At 40.2% G+C, this 21,534-nt stretch overlaps 1 protein-coding gene across 3 annotated transcripts in view; it reads left to right on the forward strand.

Moving 5' to 3' along the window:
- Positions 1 to 5,372, forward strand: part of LOC141490659 (protein mono-ADP-ribosyltransferase TIPARP-like) — a 43,028-nt gene extending 37,656 nt beyond the window's left edge. For all 3 annotated transcript variants that reach the window (XM_074190803.1, XM_074190802.1, XM_074190804.1), the window contains 2 exons: positions 584 to 859; positions 2,009 to 5,372. In XM_074190803.1, the coding sequence (XP_074046904.1) occupies positions 584 to 859; positions 2,009 to 2,456 (724 nt within the window). In that variant the 3' untranslated portion in view covers positions 2,457 to 5,372. The remainder of the gene's footprint in view (positions 1 to 583; positions 860 to 2,008) is intronic.
- Positions 5,373 to 21,534: the final 16,162 nt, after the last annotated feature.

Raw genomic sequence — 21,534 nt, forward strand, 5'->3', positions numbered from 1 at the left:
GTTTTAAGTAAAGGAAGAAATTAATTTAGTTCCCCTCATTCCTGCCTCCATTGATGATGATGTTTGAAAAAACCAGATAAGCTCTCATTGCTTACTTGAGATGAGCTTCTTTGTATGTACAAACCTAAGATATCCAAGATATCTCTGACTTAGAATCTATTGGATACTGTCTGGCAGGCTGCTCCTGCCTTCCCTCTGAGAATCTGCACTGGAGCTTTGGCAGGACCTCAGAGGTCATTGAACCCAACCCTCTTCTTTTTATAGAAGAAAGTGAGGGTCAGAGAGGAGATGGGCTGTGGCCAGGTTCCATGATTAGTAAGCATTTACAGTCAAGAAAATCTCATCATTGCCTTGGCAGACAGTGTTTCCTATATCTGCCGCTCCTTAAATGTCATTTATTTATATATATATATATTTTAAGAATTATCCATGCTTTGTCAATTCTAACCATGCATATAATTACTAAGTTTTAAACAATACATTTACACTTTGGTAAAACATTAGTTGTGACTACCCAGTAAGAGTTCAAAACTCATTTATTTCAATGTGTTGTAAACCTAAACTTTCTTTTCTCCCAAATCAGGACCCTTGGTGGTGTGCCTCCGTTGCCTCCTTCTGCCTCTGAAACAGCCTCTTCCCAGGTCTTCTGTCCATCTGTAGTGACCTCAGCCAACTTTTATCCCGAAACCTGGATTGCTATGGATCCATCTCAGGACTTCATCCAAGTGCCTGTTTCCAAGGAAGACAAAAGCTACCGAACCATTTATAATCTCTTTCATAAGACTGTGCCTGAGATTAAATATAGAATCTTGAAAATACTTCGAGTGCAGAACCAGTTTCTTTGGGAAAAATATAAAAGGTGAGTCAAAGGCCTGCCACTTCCTGGGGCTGGGGGCACAGTGTAGAACAGGGAAAGGGAGGAGCTAACTGAAGAATGACAAATAAAATATAAATAACCTAGGAAAGTCTGTTTTTCAGCTAAGTTACTCATTGAGGACCTGATTAGCAATATCAAGTTAACAAATTTTAATATGATGCAAGTTGAGTGTTGAGAAGAGTTAAGAACTAAGAAGAGTTGGAATGGGATAAATCAGGGGAACCTTCCTGTACAGTTGAAATTTGAGCATGATTTGGAAGGAGGAGAGCTAAAGATGAGTAGAGAGGAAGGAGGGGAAGGATGGTTTCCCTTTCCCAGGTGGGAGATAAAAATTCATAAAGAAAAATTTCTTAAGATCTTACATTGGAAACCAGAGCCAAACCAACCCTCTTATTTTAGAGATGAGGTAACTTGAGACTGATAAAGGGGAATAAGAGGAAGCCCTGAAGCCATCCAATTCAATGCATTCATTTTACACATGGGAGATCTAATGAGGTTCCAGTAGTTAGCCCAAGAACATATAGATAATGAGTAGAAGAGTATGGATTTGAATTCAGCACTCTTCACACAATCTCCCAAAGTTTGTACGAGCCTAGATATGAAAATAAACTTAGTGGCCACTATATGTAAGACTAGGAATTAAAGATATGAAAACCAAAATGTCACTTTAAAAAAAAGCAGATACCAGGCATCAGACCCTCAGCTGGTGGGAAACATGTACCAGTGACACCTCTGAGTACAGCCTCAACCAGATTAAAATGTATTTGGAAAATATAAACCAAAAAAAAAAAATTAAACTACAATAAAAACAGATGATGTTAATGGATCCTTATGTATGGCACACTGGCCTATTTCTATTTGAGTGTGACAACATTACCCTAAGGAATTAGAGATTCTTTTTAAGGCCAATATAGTTCCTTTTACTCAGACTATAATAGCTATCTCAGAATCTCCCCCCCCCCCCCCTTAACTGACCTCCTTACCATTCCCTACTTTTAAATGGGTTTATACTTCTCATAATTTCCCTCGTGAAATGAAGAAATTTTAAAATAAAACTATTTACCAAATCTTGGCCATTAAAAGCAATTCTTTACTTCCTTCTTCCAATTCCCTCATCCCTCTTTGCACCAGGAAAAAGGAATACATGGCTAAGAAGGCCAATGACATTAGCAGAATAATGAATGAGCGGCATCTCTTCCATGGGACATCCCAAGATGTGGTGGATGGCATCTGTAAGCACAACTTTGACCCACGTGTGTGTGGCAAGCATGCTACCATGTTCGGACAAGGCAGTTATTTTGCAAGGAAGGCAAGTTATTCCCACAGCTTCTCCAAGAGGTCCCCCAAAGGAGTCCATTTTATGTTTCTGGCGAAAGTGTTAACTGGAAGATACACAGTAGGCAACCACAATATGAGAAGACCACCTCCAGTGAATCCAGACAGCATAACCAGTGACCTGTATGACTCCTGCGTGGATAATTACTTTGAGCCTCAGATTTTTGTCATTTTTAATGATGACCAGAGCTACCCATATTTTGTTATCCAGTATGAAGAAGTCAGTAACACCGTCACCATTTGAAAATCCTTGATACTGCTAAATTATTTGAAATAAGTCCTGTCCAGCATTTGTAGCCAGTTTTGGGGGTGGGAGAGGAAGCAGTCAGGAAAGGGAGTGCTAAAAAGAAGGCATTGCCCAGAGCTGTGTTGTTTACTGTTTTTCCTTTTTGTCTATTTCTTCTTTGTCTTTTTTCCTTCTTTCTTTTTCTTCTTTTTCCTCATCTTTTCCTTTTCTTTCCTTGATTGTCTTCTTTTATTTTGTCCTTCCTTTTTCTTTTCTTTTGTTTTTTTTTCCCCTCAATTTGTCTTTTCTTTTTTTGTTGCCTGTATTCCTCTTCTCTCCCCCACCCCCTGAGCTTTAAAAAAAATGACTGGGAATTGAGATCATTTCTAAGAAACCTCAGAAACACACATACCACAAATCTAATAATTAACCAACTACAGGCCGGTTGATTATTTGCCAAGTGTTTTCCATGTACTCTGATTGGAAAGTATGGCTGACTATATTGTTCTGTTACGCTTGTATGTGCAGAGCGTTGTGACGCCTACTTAGGTGTTTTGAAAATGGAGCATTAATCCTACTAAGTATAGAAATAATGACTCAGGCCAGAGAAAGATTAAATAAGAGACATAAGGAAGTTAGGGCTGCAGAAAAGAAAGAAGAATCGGGTCCTGTGGTCTCGACTGCTTTAACACAGGTGAGAGGAACAAGCTAGAAAATCATTAGATTGTAAGCTCCTTGAGGGCAAGGACTGTCTTTTGCCTCTTTTCGTATTTCCAGCACTTAGCACAGTGCCTGGGCACATAGTAGGCGCTTAATAAATGTTTATTGATTGATTGGTGACCAGGTCCAGTAGAATTCTGTAGTTTCTATGGGAAGTCCTCCAGGGTTCTATGGAAAACTAGAATTGTCAGTGCTTTGAGAAAATGTTGGTCATGGGACATGCCATGTCAGCATTGCTTTGTTTAGAAATCGGCAAAAAAAACGAAATCTCCCATCTCACTCACCAACCATGAATGGAACAAGAAAATGGGTAGTTCATGGACTCAAAGTCAGACATCATTGCCAATGGAACAGCCCCAACTCCTGCTCCCCTATTCTTCCATTGGACCTCCTTTGTGACTCAAGGCCCATGCCCTGCCTTGCAGAGATGTGGGCAAGGATGTCCTGCAGTGCCATGCTCATCTCAGGCACTCCAACAGTGATTGCTGATTTTGATCCATTAGTAGAAAGGAGATGATTCCAACTCCTAACTTGAAATTGCTTTTCCAAATGCAAAGGATGCTCTGAGGCACCCAGGGTGTGACCCCAGCTTTTCACACTACTTAAATATAGAAACACAGCCTTGCTGGGGTTCAATTAATTAAGGGAGTATGCAGCTGCCACAAAAAAGCTGGATACTGACTGCACGTGTACTCCACCTTAGGCAAATCTGATAGACGAAGATATGGATTGATTAAAAGCAGATCAAAAAGGATTGGCACAGGGATTCACTCTAGGAATCCTTCCAGCATCAGGTTCCCTTCAGCATATTAAAAGGTTCCCTTCAGCGCCACCCTGTTTTTCAGGTTATGTAAAAGCAAGGTATATGTGTACTGATTTCTCAGTGAATGACCCGAATGAGCATTGGACAGGGCTTCTACATAACTGACTTTTCTGCTCCAGTCAATTCAGGATACGGTTGCCCATGGCCATGTAATGACAACATGTGGCTGAAAACTTGAGAGACACTTGCACTCACTTTGGCAGAACAATGATCCCTCCCGTGTTCTTTGTAATTATAACAGCCTTTCCATATATGTTTGATTCTGTGACATTCCTCCCCTCCCATCTCCAGAAAAATGCTTGTATATCTTATTTATTTTTTTAATAAAAAGATAAAATAAGTTTGTTGTGAAGACATTTCTCGAGATTTCTGATTCTCCCTGAAAAAAAAGTTATGATGTTTTTTGTTGTTGCAAAATCTTGGACTTGGGAACTTAGGCTTACATGCCAAAAGAATTACCCACATGCTGTTATTTGTCTCTGACTGTCAAGTCTAAGATATATAATAATCAATAGAATTGAATATAACTTAAAGTTATTCAGAAGTATTTGATTTTTTCAAGTTATTTCTGTTCTAGACTTCAGTATTCTGTGAGCCATGATTTAAGTTTTATGGGTACACATTAAACTCTCTGCTTTAGATTGTATCAAGAGTGACTGTTGCTGAAAAATTATCACTTTGTGGTCAGTTTTGGTGACAGGGATCCCCCAGCTCTCCAAACTTTGCTAGGTCACAAGATGACAAACAAGCTGGATCTAAAACCTTGCCCACTTTGTAGAGCTTACCAGAGCTTGTGCATGGTTTATGTGACCTTCAGAAATCCAGGGTCACCTCTAGGTCATAAAGGAAGTTTAAACTATTTCCTAGTGTAGGAATAAATAAAAGTGATATGCATTCTTTTTGGTAATGATTTTTCACTTAACAGTAGTTAAGTAAGGGCATCATGGTATGTGACAGAAAAATATTGTAGATATATCCCTTCATTACCTTCAAGGAGTTCAGATTTTGGCCTATTGAAAGAGCTATTTAAATAAAGACGCTATCATTGGGAGTCCTTCTCCCCACCCCCTTTTATGTTTTTATTTTTAAAACAGTCTATAATATGTAATGTAATTTTTGGCAAACTGGAACTCTGTGGAACTGACATTTAAATATATCTATATTTCAAAGATTGGAGACTGCATGCCATTAATCAAGTCCCCTTTTTCACCTTCAGGCACCAATGACCATTTCACATAATGGTTCCATAGGAAGGAAGGACCCAAGATCTCCTTTAGAAACAATGAAATGTCTTGATGTCTTGCAGGCAGGAAACATTTCCTCATGTACATATTGTATTTATTGTACATAATAAAACAACAACAATCTTGTACCCTTTGTTTATTAAACTATTTATGTTAGTAAACATTTATGTTTGAAAAATCATGTGGGCCTGTGTGATTTATCTTTAATAATGAGTTTTGAGTATACTTAAGACTTTATAAACAACTAAAATATGCTTTCTCTGCACAGGCAGTAGATCTTGAAATACCTTTAAAGAAACGGTCCTTTTATGACTTGTGCCTAGCTTTTTATCAGAGAAATACTTTAGGTGGCCTCTATCCAATTTTAAAATTAAAAAGAGGTTTTCATTAGTTTAAAAAATTGAATTATATATGCTTTTGATAAACACAACAGATTTTTGATTCAAACCTAAAAAATAAATCCCCAATGTCTTGGTTCCTTTCCAAGCTTCCTTCTCTACCCTAGCTGGTCAACCTGTTCTCATGAAATAAGTGATTCATAAGATCCCAGTCTGGGAAGAAGGATAGACTAGAGAAAATGCTTCCAGAGATTTCCCACCCACATCTCTGACCAGATGCAATTTAATGTACTGCTACAGTGGCTTAATCAGTTCCATCACTTATTCATTCTTGCCCTATTTTATTAAATCTTTCAACACTCCCAACTGAAATCTCCTATGTTGCCTTCTCAAAGGGTCATCCTGATTTTTATGCTCTGATCTCAATTATCTGAAAGTAAAATCTTTCAAGATTGGAAGTAAATTGGGGGGAAAGCTGGGTGGGATATGGCTTTATCACTTCGGTAAATCTCTTGGAAAAAGCTGATACTAATTGGTTAAATGATATTGGGATATTAATCAATGGGTCAACTAGTGATACAGGGAAAATATCAATTATAATTAGAAATGAGATTAAGGGGGGCAGCCAGGTGGTGCAGTGGATAGAGCACTGATCCTGGGGTCAGGAGGATCTGAGTTCAACTCCAGCCTTAGACACACCCTTAATACCCAGCTGTGTGACTTTGGGCAAGTCATTTAACCCTACTGCCCTACAAAAATAAAAAAAAGTAGACTTTACCATACCATCAGTATTACTATGAATACCTTTTTTAAAAAATTACTCTTGCTGACAGAAAAAAAATTATTTCACAGAGATTTGCCCATTTAACCCTCACAAATCTGTCAGGTAGAGAAGTTCAGGGAATAGAAACTCCAGAATGATTTGCCCAAGGTCAGGTAGCAAGTGAGTGGTAGAGTGTGTCTAGGTCTTCAGACCCCAAAATCAACAACTTTGCACTTTATTGTGCTATTTTTTCATTTGATTGTCAATCTAAAGTTTTTTAATTTGTTTTCCCAACTATATGCAATGGCAGTTTTTACCACTCTTTTTTTTGCAAAGCTTTGAGTTATACATTTTTCTTCCCCCCTTCCCCTGACAAAAGCAATCTGATACAGGCTCTGTATAGCCATAGATCCATATTGATCCTGTCTATCACCCTACTCTCGGTAAGCACCCACTGGATTCCAGATTAGGTCTAGGAAAATAAAGACAAAGAAGAAGCAGTTCTTGATTTCAAGCAGCCTACATTTTTAAAAAAAGTTTTATTGATGACATGTTACATAAATCATATTCACTTTGTAAAATACACTTTTACCGTGTCACCAATGAGCCATCCTTTGAACCCAAAATTAATCTTTTTTTAAAAAAACTCGATAGGATGACTGAATCCGACAAAATATGCGACATTCTGCCGTAGTAAGTTCGATTATTCTCCAGAACTATTCTTGGGTTTTTAAATTGTAGAGATCTGATGTTTTTATAGCATGGTCACTTCTTGAAATGACCCATCCCAAGTCTTCATTTATGTAGAATTTACCTTTTTAACAAAAAGTTAATCAAAAACATCTGAGACACTGACTACATCTGGAAATATGTATATACCATTCTGCCCCAGTAGTTCCTCACCTTTCTAAGGCAGAATAGAGTCTCAGAGAGGTCAAATAGTCTGATCATGGTCATAATACATATATTAGAGATAGGATTTTGAACATGGATCTTCTTGATGCCAGGTTCCCTGTCCTCTCTGCCATGAGAAGCTGTTCTAAAAAAATCTGGACTTGTGCTGTTCTTATTTAGAGGTTACAGCTGAGCAGCCACCAGGAGAACTCATACTTTGCATGACTTTTCTGTGGTCGATGAACTGTGTGATGAGTACAGCCTCTTAAACTCTGTCATGCATTTGTTGACTTGGATGGGCTAGTTTTACTACATGGGAAGATCCATGGTCAAGGAACAGGGTAAAGCAAAGTGAGCCATGGAAGACTGGCCCTCTCAACCTGGACCTTGGCACTGTGAGATCACTCACTGAGCTGCCTGGCCCTCACCATGCCAACTTGGTATCCCCCCCCATCACTTACAAAATACTTTTGACTTTCTTCTACAGTGGAAATCCTTTAATTCACGTGACTGGTTATTTTTTAAAAGATTTTAGTCTCCCAGCCTATTTATAATGACTTGCGGGCATGAAGAGTAGGCACCATTTCATTCATATGTTGTGAACTATTATCCCTTAATTTTTAAAAGTTAAATAACTCTTAGAGGAGCAGATGATCACTTTCTTGCCAAATGACCAAATTCAAAGAGGTGATATCCAGGGTAGCTGAAATTCATACAATACCATTTTGCTCCTTGCCCCAAGGGGCAGATCTATAGTTGGTGATTTGGCTCAAGGGCCTTGAAATGAGGCCCAAAGTTGGAATTCCAGAATGCCAGGGATGGGAAATTTCATATAATGTTGCTCACCAGGAGGGTGATGCAGAAGAAAGGCACCAGTAAAGGGCAAGAAAGAACCTTAGAGACTGTCTAATCCAACCCCTTTCAGTTTAAATGAAGAAAACAGGTCAAAGAGCTGTTTGATTTGGCCAAGGTCACGTATAGAGAGCCTCAGAATTGGAATTTGAACTCCTGTCCTCTGATTTGCAAATTGTTTCCAAGTCTTCGCCCACCAGCTGCTTCTCCAAAGTGTATTTGGCTCTCCTAGAGCTTTAGATCCAGGGTAGCTCCATTAACGGTCTGGCATATGAATGGTAATAAAATGCAAGGTATCCTTACTCTGGTACAAAGTCTGATCTTTAGACTGTCCTAAACCATAGGTAGAAATGGAGAGAGTAAGTATGAGGGTATATGGAATGAGAATCCCAGCTTGATGCTTGCCAGATGGAGTCAGTGACCTTGGGCAAATCACTAAAACTTTCTAGGCCTTATTTCCTTCTCTGTAAAATGGGTTGTCTGAGAAAATCTCTAAGGCCCTTTCCAGTTCAAAACTCCATGAAGTTGCTAGGAGAGATGATAACATTAACAGGAGTAACCTGGGGGACTCAAGTAGAGAGCTATGATTTTCCAGAAATCTCCCTATCTAGAGAAACCCGAGATCCCTCTGAAATGTCTTAGAGTTTTGTCATTGAGAGCGAGATAGAGTCAGGTTTTTTAAGCCAGGAAATGGGATGGTCACAGTCCTGGAGCTCTCCCTTGGGTAGGGGCCAGAAGCACGAGGTCAGTCATGCAGCGCTAGGACCACAGTAACCAGGGATACAAGGTGCCAAGCATTCCAGAGGCTGGAGATTTGGTGATTTCCTGGTATCTAGGGTCTTTGTGAACTGCTAGAGTAAATAAAGACAATCTTCAAGAAGGTCTCCATGACCTTAGATTATTGTCCAAATATACACCATAGATGTACCAGAGGAATGACAAGCAGGTATCAATTTAGAATCATTAGAGGGAGGCTATGACCAGAGCACTGACTGAGTAGGGTATAATATCAGGGATCTCAACTTTGGAAAGACCTCAGAGACCATGCACATTCTGGTCCCGGTTTGATCCGAAGTAGACTTATCTCCACGCTGTCCCCCACAAAGAGGCATTCAAGCTTGTGCTGGAAGATCTTCACACGGGACCCCCATCTCCATTCCACTTTGGGACAGCTCTGAAGTTGTGAAGTTTTCCCACGATTCAGAGAAAAGCTGCTTCTCACCAGCTTCCACCCATTACTCAAATCTCTTTTCTGGGACTAACCAGAATAAGTCTAAAATCTCTGCCATGTATGAATCCTTCAAAGAGTTCAAGGCAGTGATCATAGGCCGAACATCTCCAGATCTTTTGACAAAACCCCTTACAGCATCCTCTCCAATCTCTTATCATCCTGGTGACTTTGGATATAATGCTTAACCTCCTTTGGTCTCAGTTTATCTGAAAAATGGGGGAGTTTGACTAGATAGCTTTTTTTCTTAGGTTTTTGCAAGGCAAATGGGGTTAAGTGGCTTGCCCAAGGCCACACAGCTAGGTAATTATTAAGTGTCTGAGATCGGATTTGAACCCAGGTACTAGCCGCCCCTGACTACATAGCTTTTGAGGGTTTTTCTGCTCTCTATGATTTTGTGATTCTATGACTGCACTTATCTCCCAGTTTCTCCATATCTTTCCTAAAATGTGATATCCAGAGTTGAGCTCATATTACAGCTATGGTCAGACCATTAAAGACTATCATGATATTCTGGCATCCTTAATTCTGAATACTATATCACTCTTAATGCAGTCTAGGATAGAATTGGGGTGTTTATTGGTGATAAGGGGAAAGTAAAGGTATGGATAGCCATATCATACCTTTATCTTCTATTGAATTTTATCTCATTTTTAGTTTCTATAATCTTTTCCATAGATGTTGTCTTGCTTTGTATCTCCCCTATATTGTATTTATGAAGCTGATTGAACAGCAACAACTCAATAGGGAACTCCTGATTAAATTTCAGCCCATTTTGATTTTGGTCTTTTACTTTAACTTTCCAATTTCTCTTTGGTTCTCAATTCTGCCCTCCCTGTCATTAATTATCCCCCTAAGCTTTGGTTAAAATATTGAACACCAACAGACTGAAGACAAATCTCTGGTTTACTCTACTAGCCATTCCTCCAACCCTCCCCCATCACCCAATTTATATCCAGGACCAGGACCTTTAGGGCAACTAAATAGCACAGTGGATAGAGTACTGACCTTGGAGTCAGGAGGATGGGAGTTCAAATCCAGCCTCAGACACTTGACACTAGCTCTGTGACCTTGGGTAAGTCACTTAACCCTGACTGCCTCACATCCAGGACGGTTTACAGTCATCCTGATTCACAGCTGGCCACTGGACCCAGATAGCTCTGGAGGAGAAAGTGAGGCTGGGGACTTACCACAGCCCCCTTCACTCAAATCCAATTCATGTGCTTGTCATGGTATCACCTCCATGATGTTGTGGTCTTCGAGAATGAAGAACAACACATTATTATTATAATTATCCAGGACCTTTAATAACTATTTCTTGGGTCAAGTCAATACACTCTTTCTGAATCCATTCACCAATATTCTCCTGTGTATCTCATCTCTCCATCTAGGCCACAAATAGAGCATGAGATAACTGTTTTGCTAAACGTTTGATACATACAACTTTCCTCAATTTGTTGTTTTAGTTTTCCAATCCATAAAGAAAACATGCTCTGGGTGAAGGCGGGAGGGCTTTTGGTGATCATTGCTTCCCTTCCCACATGCTGATGGATTATCCTCTTAAAAATATTTCCTAGGATTTTGCCAGGAATGGAGTCAAGCTCATTCCCTTTTAGTTTATAGTTTCCACATTCTTCCCATTTAGAAAATTGAGACACTTGTCATTCTCCAGTCTTGTAATTTCTGTCCTGGTCTTCAAGATTTCTCAAAGATCAAGGACCGTGTCTAGTACATGTTGGCTGATCAGGTTCCTTCAGCCACAAGAGGAGGGGAAATTTGCAGAAGGAGACAGCTATGGTGACTTGATGAAAAATCTGCATCCAACCCCCAACCCCAAAGGAATTCTGCAAAGGCTTTTGTGCTTCCTGATCTGACCCACTTGAGATCCATGAATTTCTAAGTAGCCCCAGCTCTCTTTGTCTGACTTACTGTAGACCCACCCAGCCCCTAGAATCTGTGCGCCATCTGGAGATCAAGTCACAGTATCATCTGAATTATCTAAATGAAACTGAGCTTCTGGGAATAGTCTTCTTCTATCACGAACTGTATAATAAAAAGTCACTAGCCCCCAAGAATCCTATCTTTTCTAGAGTAGTTGATAGTGTTGGACGTAGAGCCAGAAAAACCTGAATTTGAATCCTGCCTTAGTCACTTCCTAGTGTGTACTACAGTGACAGTTCAGTGTGTGACTCTGGGCAAATCATTTAAACTTAAATACAAACTCTCTGAGGCTCAGTTTCCTCATTTATACAATGGAGGAAATAATACCTATTTGATAGAGTTGTGAGGATTCAATGAAACAAAATATAAATTGCTTTAGAAACCATAAATGGGGAGTAGCCTTAGCATTATTTTTGTTATTTTTATTTGAGCATGAATGCCCCCTTATTGGTCAAAATCTAGTTGAGAAGTACCATTTCATTGGTCATTTCTCCAATTCTTAAAGAATGAACTTATCACTGAAACAATTTATGTATTTATCAGATGTGAGGGGGGAGAGAGAGAGAGAGAGAGAGAGAGAGAGAGAGAGAGGAGAAGAAGGAGGAAGAAGAGAAGGAGGAGGAGGAGGAAGGGGAAGAAGAGGAGGAGGAGAAGGAAGCAATGAGAAAAGGAAGGGGAGAGAGAGAGACAGACAGACAGACAGACAGAGGCAGAGAGAGAGAGAGAGAGAGAGAGAGAGAGACTGAAAAAAAGAGAGATCCAGGAGATGTTTTAATATTTGAAGTTCTCCATTACAATATTAGATTCTGAGTCTCATTTGTGATGTTTCCCAAATTTTTCATTCAGTTCCTCCTCTGTCCAACTGGTCTGATTTGTACCCCCACATCAATATTGCTTTGACCTATGTCTTCTTTGATTTTTGCCCAAATAAGTGCCCCCAATGTTCCACACCCCTGGTTGCTGAATTTCTTATATGAGGATATATTCTGAATAAACAATCATATTGTGCCCCACCCTATTATGTTCCTTTTTGAATAAGGCCAGAGTTCAACCACAGCCGAGTTCTACTCCTGAAGCTCTTCTGACCAATTCTTAGTAATAGCGAATTTCCTCCTTGCATTCATATCTCTGGTTCATCCTGTTTTATTTCCTATAATTTGAGCATTTGTATGTTGACATCAAAAGTCATGGTTTTTGGTGGATTTTTTAAGATTTGTCTCCCATTGAAATAATGGGAGGAAAGGAAGTCTAGTAGTATCTGAACTCACACTATATTACAAAGTAGTAACAATCAAGGTGATTTAGTGCTGGTTTAAAAAAATAGATCAGTTTGTGGAACATAGGTATGCAGCAAACAGAACAAACAAACAGTCACATAGTTTTGATAAACACAAAACCACAGATTGAGTGGGGAGGGGAGGGGGAAGGACTCATTACTTGGCAAAACTGCTGAGAAAACTGGAAAGCAGTCTGGTAGAAATTGTAAGCAGACCAATATCTCGTGCAATATGCCAAGATAAGCTGTAAATAAATAATTACTTAGATATAAAAATGAAATTAAAAACACATTAGAGAAGCAAGGAAGAAGTTACTTTTCTGATTTATAGATAGGAGTCAAAGGATAACTAAAGATAAAGTGGACAATTTTGCATATTTAAATTTTTTTTAGTTTTTGCACAAACAAAAGCAATGCAATTAAAATTAGGAGAAAAACATAAATGCAAGGAAATATTTGTAATAGGTTCTATGGGAAAGGTTTCATATCTAAGGGATGTAAGGAATGCATACAAATTTATAAGACTAAAAGTCATTCTAGATAGTCAAAGAATAGAAACAGTTTTCAAAAGTTTTCACAGAAAGAAGCTGACATGTTATTAACCAATATTTTAAAATGTTACAAATTGCTGATAGGGAAATATAAAGAAATCATTAGATTGACAAAGATGACAAAAAGGAAAATGACAAATATTTAAAAACAGGTGCATTGCAGGCGGCTAGGTGGTGCAATGGATAAAGCACCGGCCTTGGAGTCAGGAGTAGCTGGGTTCAAATCTGGTCTCAGACACTTAATAACTACCTAGCTGTGTGGCCTTGGGCAAGCCACTTAACCCCGTTTGCCTTACAAAAAAACTTTAAAAAAAAGGTGCATTAATGCACTGTTAAGAAGTTCTGAATTGTATTGACCATTTTGGAAAACAATTTAGACCTATACCCAACAGTTTATTAAACGATGACTAAATTGTGACACAGTGATAGCTCTATACCTCCAAAGAGTTCAAAGAAAAAGGGGGAAAATATCCAACCATACAACATTTTTTTACAGTAGCCCTGTCTGTAACTAAAAATCCCTGAAGGAGTCCCTGTCAATTAGGAAATAGCTAAATAAATTATGGTATATGAATATATTCAGATATTACTGTGCCATAAGAAATAAGGAAATGCAGGGTTTCAGAGAAACCCCAGACAACCTGTATGAACTGATGCAGAATGAAATGAGCAGAACAAGGAATACAATTTATTTAAAATAGCAACATTATAAAGAAGCAAATTTGAAAGATTTGAGAATTCCAACAATTGCAATGACTAATAAAATTCTAGAAGCAGTTAACAAACATTCATTGCACTGTGCTTCACATTAGGTACACATGTACACACAGAAAAAGCAATCCTTTCTCACAAGGAGCTCACAAAGATTCTTCAAGATATTGTTTGAAATGTGCAATAGACAGATTGAAGATTGGGAGGGAAGCTAGGACTGGAAAAATAAATCTGAAAACATCTAGATAGATACGATAGTTGAAAACCATGGGACTTGATGAGATCGCCAAGTAAAATAGAATAGAAGGAGAACAGAAATGGGCCCAGGATAGTGCATTAGAATACACCCACAGTTAACAAGCATGACCTGAATAAAAAATAAAATGTAATAAATAAAATTTAAAAAACCAAGCATGACCTGAATGAAGATCCCATAAATAAAGAAGACTAAGAAGGAACAGTCATTCAGGTATTTGGGGTGAAGTACAGAATTAAATTGGTTCACCAAGGGCTTCAAAATTGGATAGGTAGGAAAATGTAGCCCAGGCAAAGGGTGATGGCCTTGGGAAAGAACTAAAGGGTGGAGGGACTGGAGGTCACAGTGAGGAGAAAAAACAGGTTTTGGAGTTGCAAAACACAGAGAGAGGAAAGATGACAAGAGATTGAGTTCAGATAAAGAAATTTCAGTATTCATAAACATTGTGAATTATAGGATGAAGAATATGGCCATCTCCATATGTAGCTGAGGTGAGGTTAAGGAGTAGGTCATGGGAAATTAGTAAATTGAACCTGGGAGGTTGGAGTCTTTGAGGGAGTATCATTATCTATGCTGAAATTCCCTAGTATGAGGGGCAAGATTTGAGGAAGAGGCTGACAACCAGACATTGAACTTGCTAAGGAAAGAAAGAGAGAGTCCCTGGAAGTAGACAAAAACCATGAGAGTCTTATTTGGGTGAGAAGTGGGGATTTCAAAGGAACCTCAAAGAGGACATTAGTGAGTAATGGAAGTGGAGAGAAAACATGGAAGAGACATTGGGGAGCAAGTAGTATTTAGCTTGGCCAGTGAGGGGGGAAATGAGTGAGGTAGCTAGTCTGTTATCAAGAGGTTCCAGTGTGAACCAAAAGATGGAAGGAATAAAAAAAGGAATAGATTTAGCTTGAAATCAAATGTATTACCTATAGAGCAGGTATTCCAGAGAGCACAGTGGGGGGGGGGGGGGGGTGCAACTTTTGAGTGGGAAGTTGGAGGGTTGGCTTGAGTGGGATTTGAAAAATGGCACAATGGGAGTTCCAAAGCTATTGGATTAGAGGGGAATGCAGGGGTGAGAGTATGTTAATTATTGAGGAGCGAATTTAGATAGTTTATCATTGTCCACAGGGGTTCAGCTTCCGGGAAAGAGTTGTCCTAGGGCATCAGTTAGCAGTGTGCAGCTGGAAAGTGGGGGGGGGGGGGGGAGGATGACCACCCACAGAGAGGACAAGTTGGTGTTCTGTGGAGTTCAGGTGATTGGGGAGGACGTCTGCACCATCAAGATCCAAGGGTCACCGGGAGCCCCCTTGGGCAGATACAAATAAGCTAAATGATGAGAAGTCCGGTGGTCAGAGACCACCTGGAATGCCCCCAGATAATATGCCTGCTGTGTTTGCCCCTAGGCAAACCAATTAAAGAGTCTTACAGCTAGGTCGGACTCAGGTTTTATGCTGAAGCCCTACTATTCAATCTTTGACAGAGAGATGATAAACTTAATATGCAGAATAAAATAAACCTTTTAGAGCACAACTCTTGCAGGGGGTGGGGGTTTGCTTAACTATGCATATTTGTTTCAAGGGCTTTGTTCTTTTTCCAGTACTTGGAGTATGAGGGAGTGAGGGATAGAGATAAGAGAGGAAAAAAAGAGGTACACCTAGAATTTTTTTATGAATCATAAATAGCATAGAAGGGAAAGCTCCTAGTTGAATTTACAATACACTTAAAAGAAAAGTTATCTGTATATAATAAAGATCTACAGTTTCAGGTACAATTCTTTTTTCTGCTCCACTGTATCTGTGGAATTGCTGCTATTATTTGTTGTTTGCTAAGTTAGGAATTTTTAAAAAGTTACAAAAATTGACTCTTGTAAATCACTGGTCCTTTTTAAAAATTCTTTTATTCTTTCTTTGACCCTGTACATACTACTTTCTTTGGTACCAGACTTTCCAGTCCTATGGGAAATAGGTCCCCCCTGCCGCCTTCTTTTTCAAAGTAAAGCCATCTTGATTGGATTCTCAAGATTCCATTTTAATACTTTGTTTGTTTTACTATCTCAAGCTTAGTCAAGAGTTCATCATTCCTATATTATGAACTGGGGTGTTCTAGAAACCCAAACCCAGCTCCGACAACACCTTCAACATTTTCCATTTGCTTTTCTTTTCTGATTTTCCTTGTTGCGATCAGCAGCAGCCATAAACATACCCCTATACTTCAGAATCTTCAAACTTTTGCGCAGAAACACAATACTTTGCTGTGTTTCCCAGCCTTTCTGGGAACATCATGCATCAACAGACATGATTAGTAATCATCAGATTCAGCAGTTACCTGGCTTTCCATCCCATCCTGGGTACAAACCCTATGGAGATGGCAAATAGGCACCTTGGTACCTTTATTGAGAGGCACCAATTCCTCTCTCTTCTTCCTCTAATCCCCATCATCACCTCTTTGAACACAAGAAGCACCTTGTGCCAGATAAGCTCCAGGGCTTCCCCGCCCATGGGTCCTGAATGTTCAGCCAGTCCTTATTATTCTTTCCCTTATTCCCATCACATTCATTTCCCCTCTTGATCAACTGAAAATTCCCCCCTCTGGTGCTTTGCATCCTTTTTTGTGATTTTCTCCTCCAATCTTAACTTCCATTCCTCCCAAAATAATTTTTGTTTAAACCAGATCACCTGAGGCATAGAAATGAGTTCCTCTAATTTTCATTTTCTCCTATTGGCTTGGAGATCAGTTTGTACTTTATAAAAACCTAGTTTTTTAGCACTGGAGGAAACAAAACATAACACTGTTTCTCTCTCTCTCTGTGTGTGTGTGTGTGTGTGTATGTGTGTGTGTGTGTGTGTGTGTGTGTGTGTGTGTGTGTGTGTGTGTGATTACCAAACTCTCCTTGCTTTCTCACTTCCTTGAAATCAGAACTATAATCTTGTATGTCTTGGTTAAACAATATGATGTACTACAATGACAAGATACATGTTTGCAGGATGTAAAGATAATGAATTCAACTCATCATTTTACCTTGGTGCCAATAGCTAAATATTCCCTTCTTCTTCCTCTGGCTTCCCTGTCCCTACTTGAAAGGCAAGGCTTAATGGATTTTGCTAGCCACAAAAACATAGGAGAAATCCTAATGAGAGCTTTCCCCATCTTTCACCTAATCATTGCTCCCCAGATTCTTTCCTCTGCTCTTCAATTCTGCCTGGCTCTCTTAAAGAATATTGGGATAGGGGTGGCTAGGTGGCACAGTGGATAGAGCACCGGCCCTGGAGTCAGGAGGACCTGAGTTCAAATCCGACCACAGACACTTAATAATGACCTAGCTGTGTGGCCTTGGGCAAGCCACTTAACCCCATTGCCTTGCAACCTCCCCCCCCCCAAAAAAAACTTATCGGGATAGCTGGATGATACACTGGAGTATTAGGATCAGGAAAATTCATCTTGAGTTCAAATCTGGCCCCAGATGCTTATTTGTTGTGTGACTGAGCAAGTCAATTTCCTTATCTAAAAATGAGTTGGAGAAGGAAATGGGAAGCCACTCCAATGTCTTTGCCAAGAAACGCCAGTTGGAGTCACAAGGAGTCAGACCCATCTGAGCAACAAAAATGAACTTGAGGTTGGTTGCCATCAATTGGCACTGGTTGTGGTTACGTTCACACCCCCAACTGGTGTGGAAATTGAAAGTTTCTCAACAACTGCCACAGAACACACACACAAAGACACACAAATCCTGAAAAAGCTGGAAAATTGAGCTGGGGCTTTATTGCTAAATTATCAATATGAATGCCTTGCCAGAAAAGCATAATTGTAAAAAATTATTGATTTTTTAAATAGGATTGCAGATCTTGAAGTAAAAAGGATTTCATGGGATACTGAGTTCAACCTTCTTATTTTAAAGATGATGAAAATGAGGGCCAGAGAGCTAAAGTAACTTATCAAAGTCACACAGCTTTAAACAACCACAATAAACGGGAAAAATCCAGAATTCAAATTCAGATTGGAAGTTAGACCAGCATAATTTGATTCCAAACGTAGCTTGTATCTTTTATCACTGGATGACACTACTTATCTCATTTCCAACTCTCCTTTTCTCCCTCCCTTGCCCAATGAGCCATCTGTTGTAATAATAATAGTAGCAATAATGATAAGAAGAAGAAAAGACAGAGGGTGAAGGAGAAAGCAGAACAGCAAAACTGACTCATCAACCCAATATGAGAGTTGTGATTATTGTAGTTCATTCTCCCTGCTTGAAGAGGGCCGATGACATCATGAGGGTGTTGTCTCGACTTTCAAGGGTGAATGGGATTTAAGTGAGGCAAAACTATTCCAAGTCCTCAGCCTTCTTCTCTCCTCCAGAGTCATCGAAGTCCAATGTCAAGACAAAAAGTCAGGATGATTGAGAAATGGCCTGGGATGCAGTGGGTGACCTTGGCTTTCCTAAATTAATGTCCTCCCAAGTCTCAGTTTTGATGCAATGCAGATCTCTGACAGTACATTATATATAATGGTCCACCTCTGCTTAGAAAGGAGGGAGGGTCAAGTTTGATCTTATTATTACAGCGTTTGGTTTCATTTGGATTCTTTCCTTTCTCGTTGTTGCCATCTTTGTATAGATTGATGCTTCACAAGCTATTACTTCATATAAGACTACCCAAGAAGCAGATTTTCAAAACCTGCCTTCCCTCTTCCCCATGGCAGGTTGACTATATTATTGTGAAGGTTCTTATGGGATAATCAGCAGGTGACTATTTGAATGAGAGGGTCCTGCCCTGAAACTCAGCATGTAAAGTGGCTCTAGGTAGGAGAGAACTTTAATAGAGTTATGATTATCCAGGACTTGCAAGTAAATGAATAGTTGTGCAGGTGGCTATGTCTTCAAGGCTGAAATGATTCAGGAGGCTCCACCCACTCCTACCTCTTGGGGCTCCTGGATCAATGACAGGCAGCTGACAACCTCTGTGGGGAGGCTCACACCTGCCGGGCCACCAGGGCTTGCCAATGGGGGTGGGGATCCAGCCTGTTGATGTGCAGGATAGTTGGCATTCTTCCTCATGGGAGCTTGGATCACAGGAGAGAAACAGCCCTTTGCCAGAGTAGAAGAGACAGAGTTTCATAGATTTAGAGCCAGGAGGAACTTTAGACGTCATCTAGCTTCAGTGTTGCTCAGAGAGGAGCAATGATTTACCTAAGGTCAATACAGACAGAAGTGGCAGAATCTGGATTTGAACTCAGATCCTCTGACATCGGCACCCAATGATCTTTCCTTTGGACTACACGGCCTTTCCAAAGGCAAAGGAAGCAAAGGAGGAAATGAATGAAACCTGTGGAATGACTTGCATTTCTCTCATGCTTAGCATCCTCCCCACCCAAGATAAGTCATGCAAATGATGTTTTATCAGTTTTACAAGCAAGGAAACCTAGGAGGAGGGGGTAACCCATGATCCCAAAATTGGAAAATTAAATTTTAAGAGCCAGTATACCAAATAAGACCTCTGCAGGCCAAGCCTCCTCTCCATGGAAGCAACTGGATTCTCATGGAACATGAGAGAATCCTGCTTGTCATCCACTGGGGGGCATGGAGGGTGGAGGGGGAGGAGTTCATTCAGGCCAAGGCAAGAAGCAAGGGTGACCAAAATGGATTACTTGCTTTTAATAAGGTGATTCATCGATTAGTAAATATTTATTGACCCTTTAAGAGAAGGCTCTTGTACAAATAGCTTTTAAGGTCCCTTCCTAGTGAAGTTCTGGAATTCTGTTGGAGGGGGAAGGGTAAATTGATGTACTTTGACTCATATGAATGAGATGTTTCCATAATAGCATGAGATTTTTTTAATGTGTGATTGGAATGTGAAGATGGGTAGTAATTCTCTAGATGGATTTTCCCCAAATTTCCCTGGTATAAGAGTGGCCTGCACCCTTACAGTTCAGAGTAGCATTTCTTTGCCAAATCAAATCAATTATCCAGCAAGATAATACTAAGCCAAGTAAATTTGCCTTGGTCTTGTATTATCTCATTTGTATGAGATATTATCTCTTTTTGCTCAGACCTGAGTTTCCTTGCAGCTCCCTACTTAGAATCCGATGACCCGAGGTCAGTCCCTTAACCTCCCTGGACCTCAGTTTCCTCATCTGAAAGATTAGAGAGGTTTTAGTAGATGCCATCCAAAGTGCCTTCCAACTGAAAATCTGGGAGCATTTGAGCTCTGCTTTGCCCAAGCTCTCTTTTTTTTGGTTTCTCCTCTTCTCTCTCTCTCTCTCTCTCTCTCTCTCTCTCTCTCTCTCTCTCTCTCTCTCTCCCTTCCCTTTCTCTGCAAAAAGTGCACGGGTCAGGGAAGGTCACCAAGTAGCATGTGAAAGCCAAGTCATTGGGCCAGGAAAGCCTGGTGCCCAGGGGCCTGACCTGACCTGGTGCCCAGGGGATCTGACCCGGTGCCCAGGGGGCTAACCTGCTTACCTTCTCAACTTTCTCACAACTTCCTTCACAGCAATCATTTTTCTCTCAAGCTAATAACAAACCATCTGTGAGAAAGGTCTCCACTATTTGCTTGGGCTCTCTCTCTCTCTCTCTCTCTCTCTCTCTCTCTCTCTCTCTCTCTCTCTCTCTCTCTGTCTTTGTCTTTCCTTTATCTGACTCCCCTCTATTTGGAGATTCTCGAATACCTAGCCTTTCTGTCTCTCTCTCTCTCTTTCTGTCTGACTGTCTGTGTCTCTTTTTCCATCTATCTCTCACAGTCTCTCGCTGTCTGTCTCTATTTCTGTCTCATTCTGTCTCTTTCTCTGTCTCTCTGTCTCTCTCTCTGTCTCTCTCTCCTCCTTCCTTCCCAGAGAGACAAAAGATCTAGAGTTGAAGCTCTGTGTGTGTGTGTCTGTGTGTGTGTGTGTCTGTGTCTGTGTCATCTGTGTCTGTCTGTGTGTGTGTCTGTGTGTGTGTGTGTGTGTCTGTGTGTGTGTGTGTGTGTGTGTCTGTGTCTGTGTGTCTGTGTCTGTGTCTGTGTCTGTGTCTGTGTCTGTGCTTGTGTCTGTGTGTCTGTGTCTGTGGGTGTATTTCCCCCTAGAATAAAAGACTCCAGAAAGGTCATTTACTGCCAACCAATTTGTCAAATGTCTGGCTTTGATTAAGCCCTTGCTTTGGGCCAGGCCCTCTGCTAATTACTGATGCCCTGTTCTAAGTGACCAACTGAGGCATCAGAAAGCCTGGATGATTCCAAGTAGGAGCCCAGAATTGGGGTCTGTTCTCATGAGCAAACAGTTCCTGGAGGGACCCATTGTTCTCCACTGCCATACTCTGCCCAGCTACTACTACTACTTCTTTCCCCAAAATTGAATTTACTTTTTTTTTTGTAAATTAAAACTTGTTATTGATGAACACCAGTCTATTTTCTGGCCCTTTCACCTCTTCCCCCACATTGGGAAAAAAACCACTCCTGTGATGAATATTGTTATAATACACTCCTAGGTATTAGGGAAGCATATATTCCTACCTATCTCTCTATCTGTCTGCAAAGGGC

Source organism: Macrotis lagotis, chromosome 6 (assembly GCF_037893015.1).
Source record: "Macrotis lagotis isolate mMagLag1 chromosome 6, bilby.v1.9.chrom.fasta, whole genome shotgun sequence".
Classification (NCBI taxonomy): Eukaryota; Metazoa; Chordata; class Mammalia; order Peramelemorphia; family Peramelidae; genus Macrotis; species Macrotis lagotis.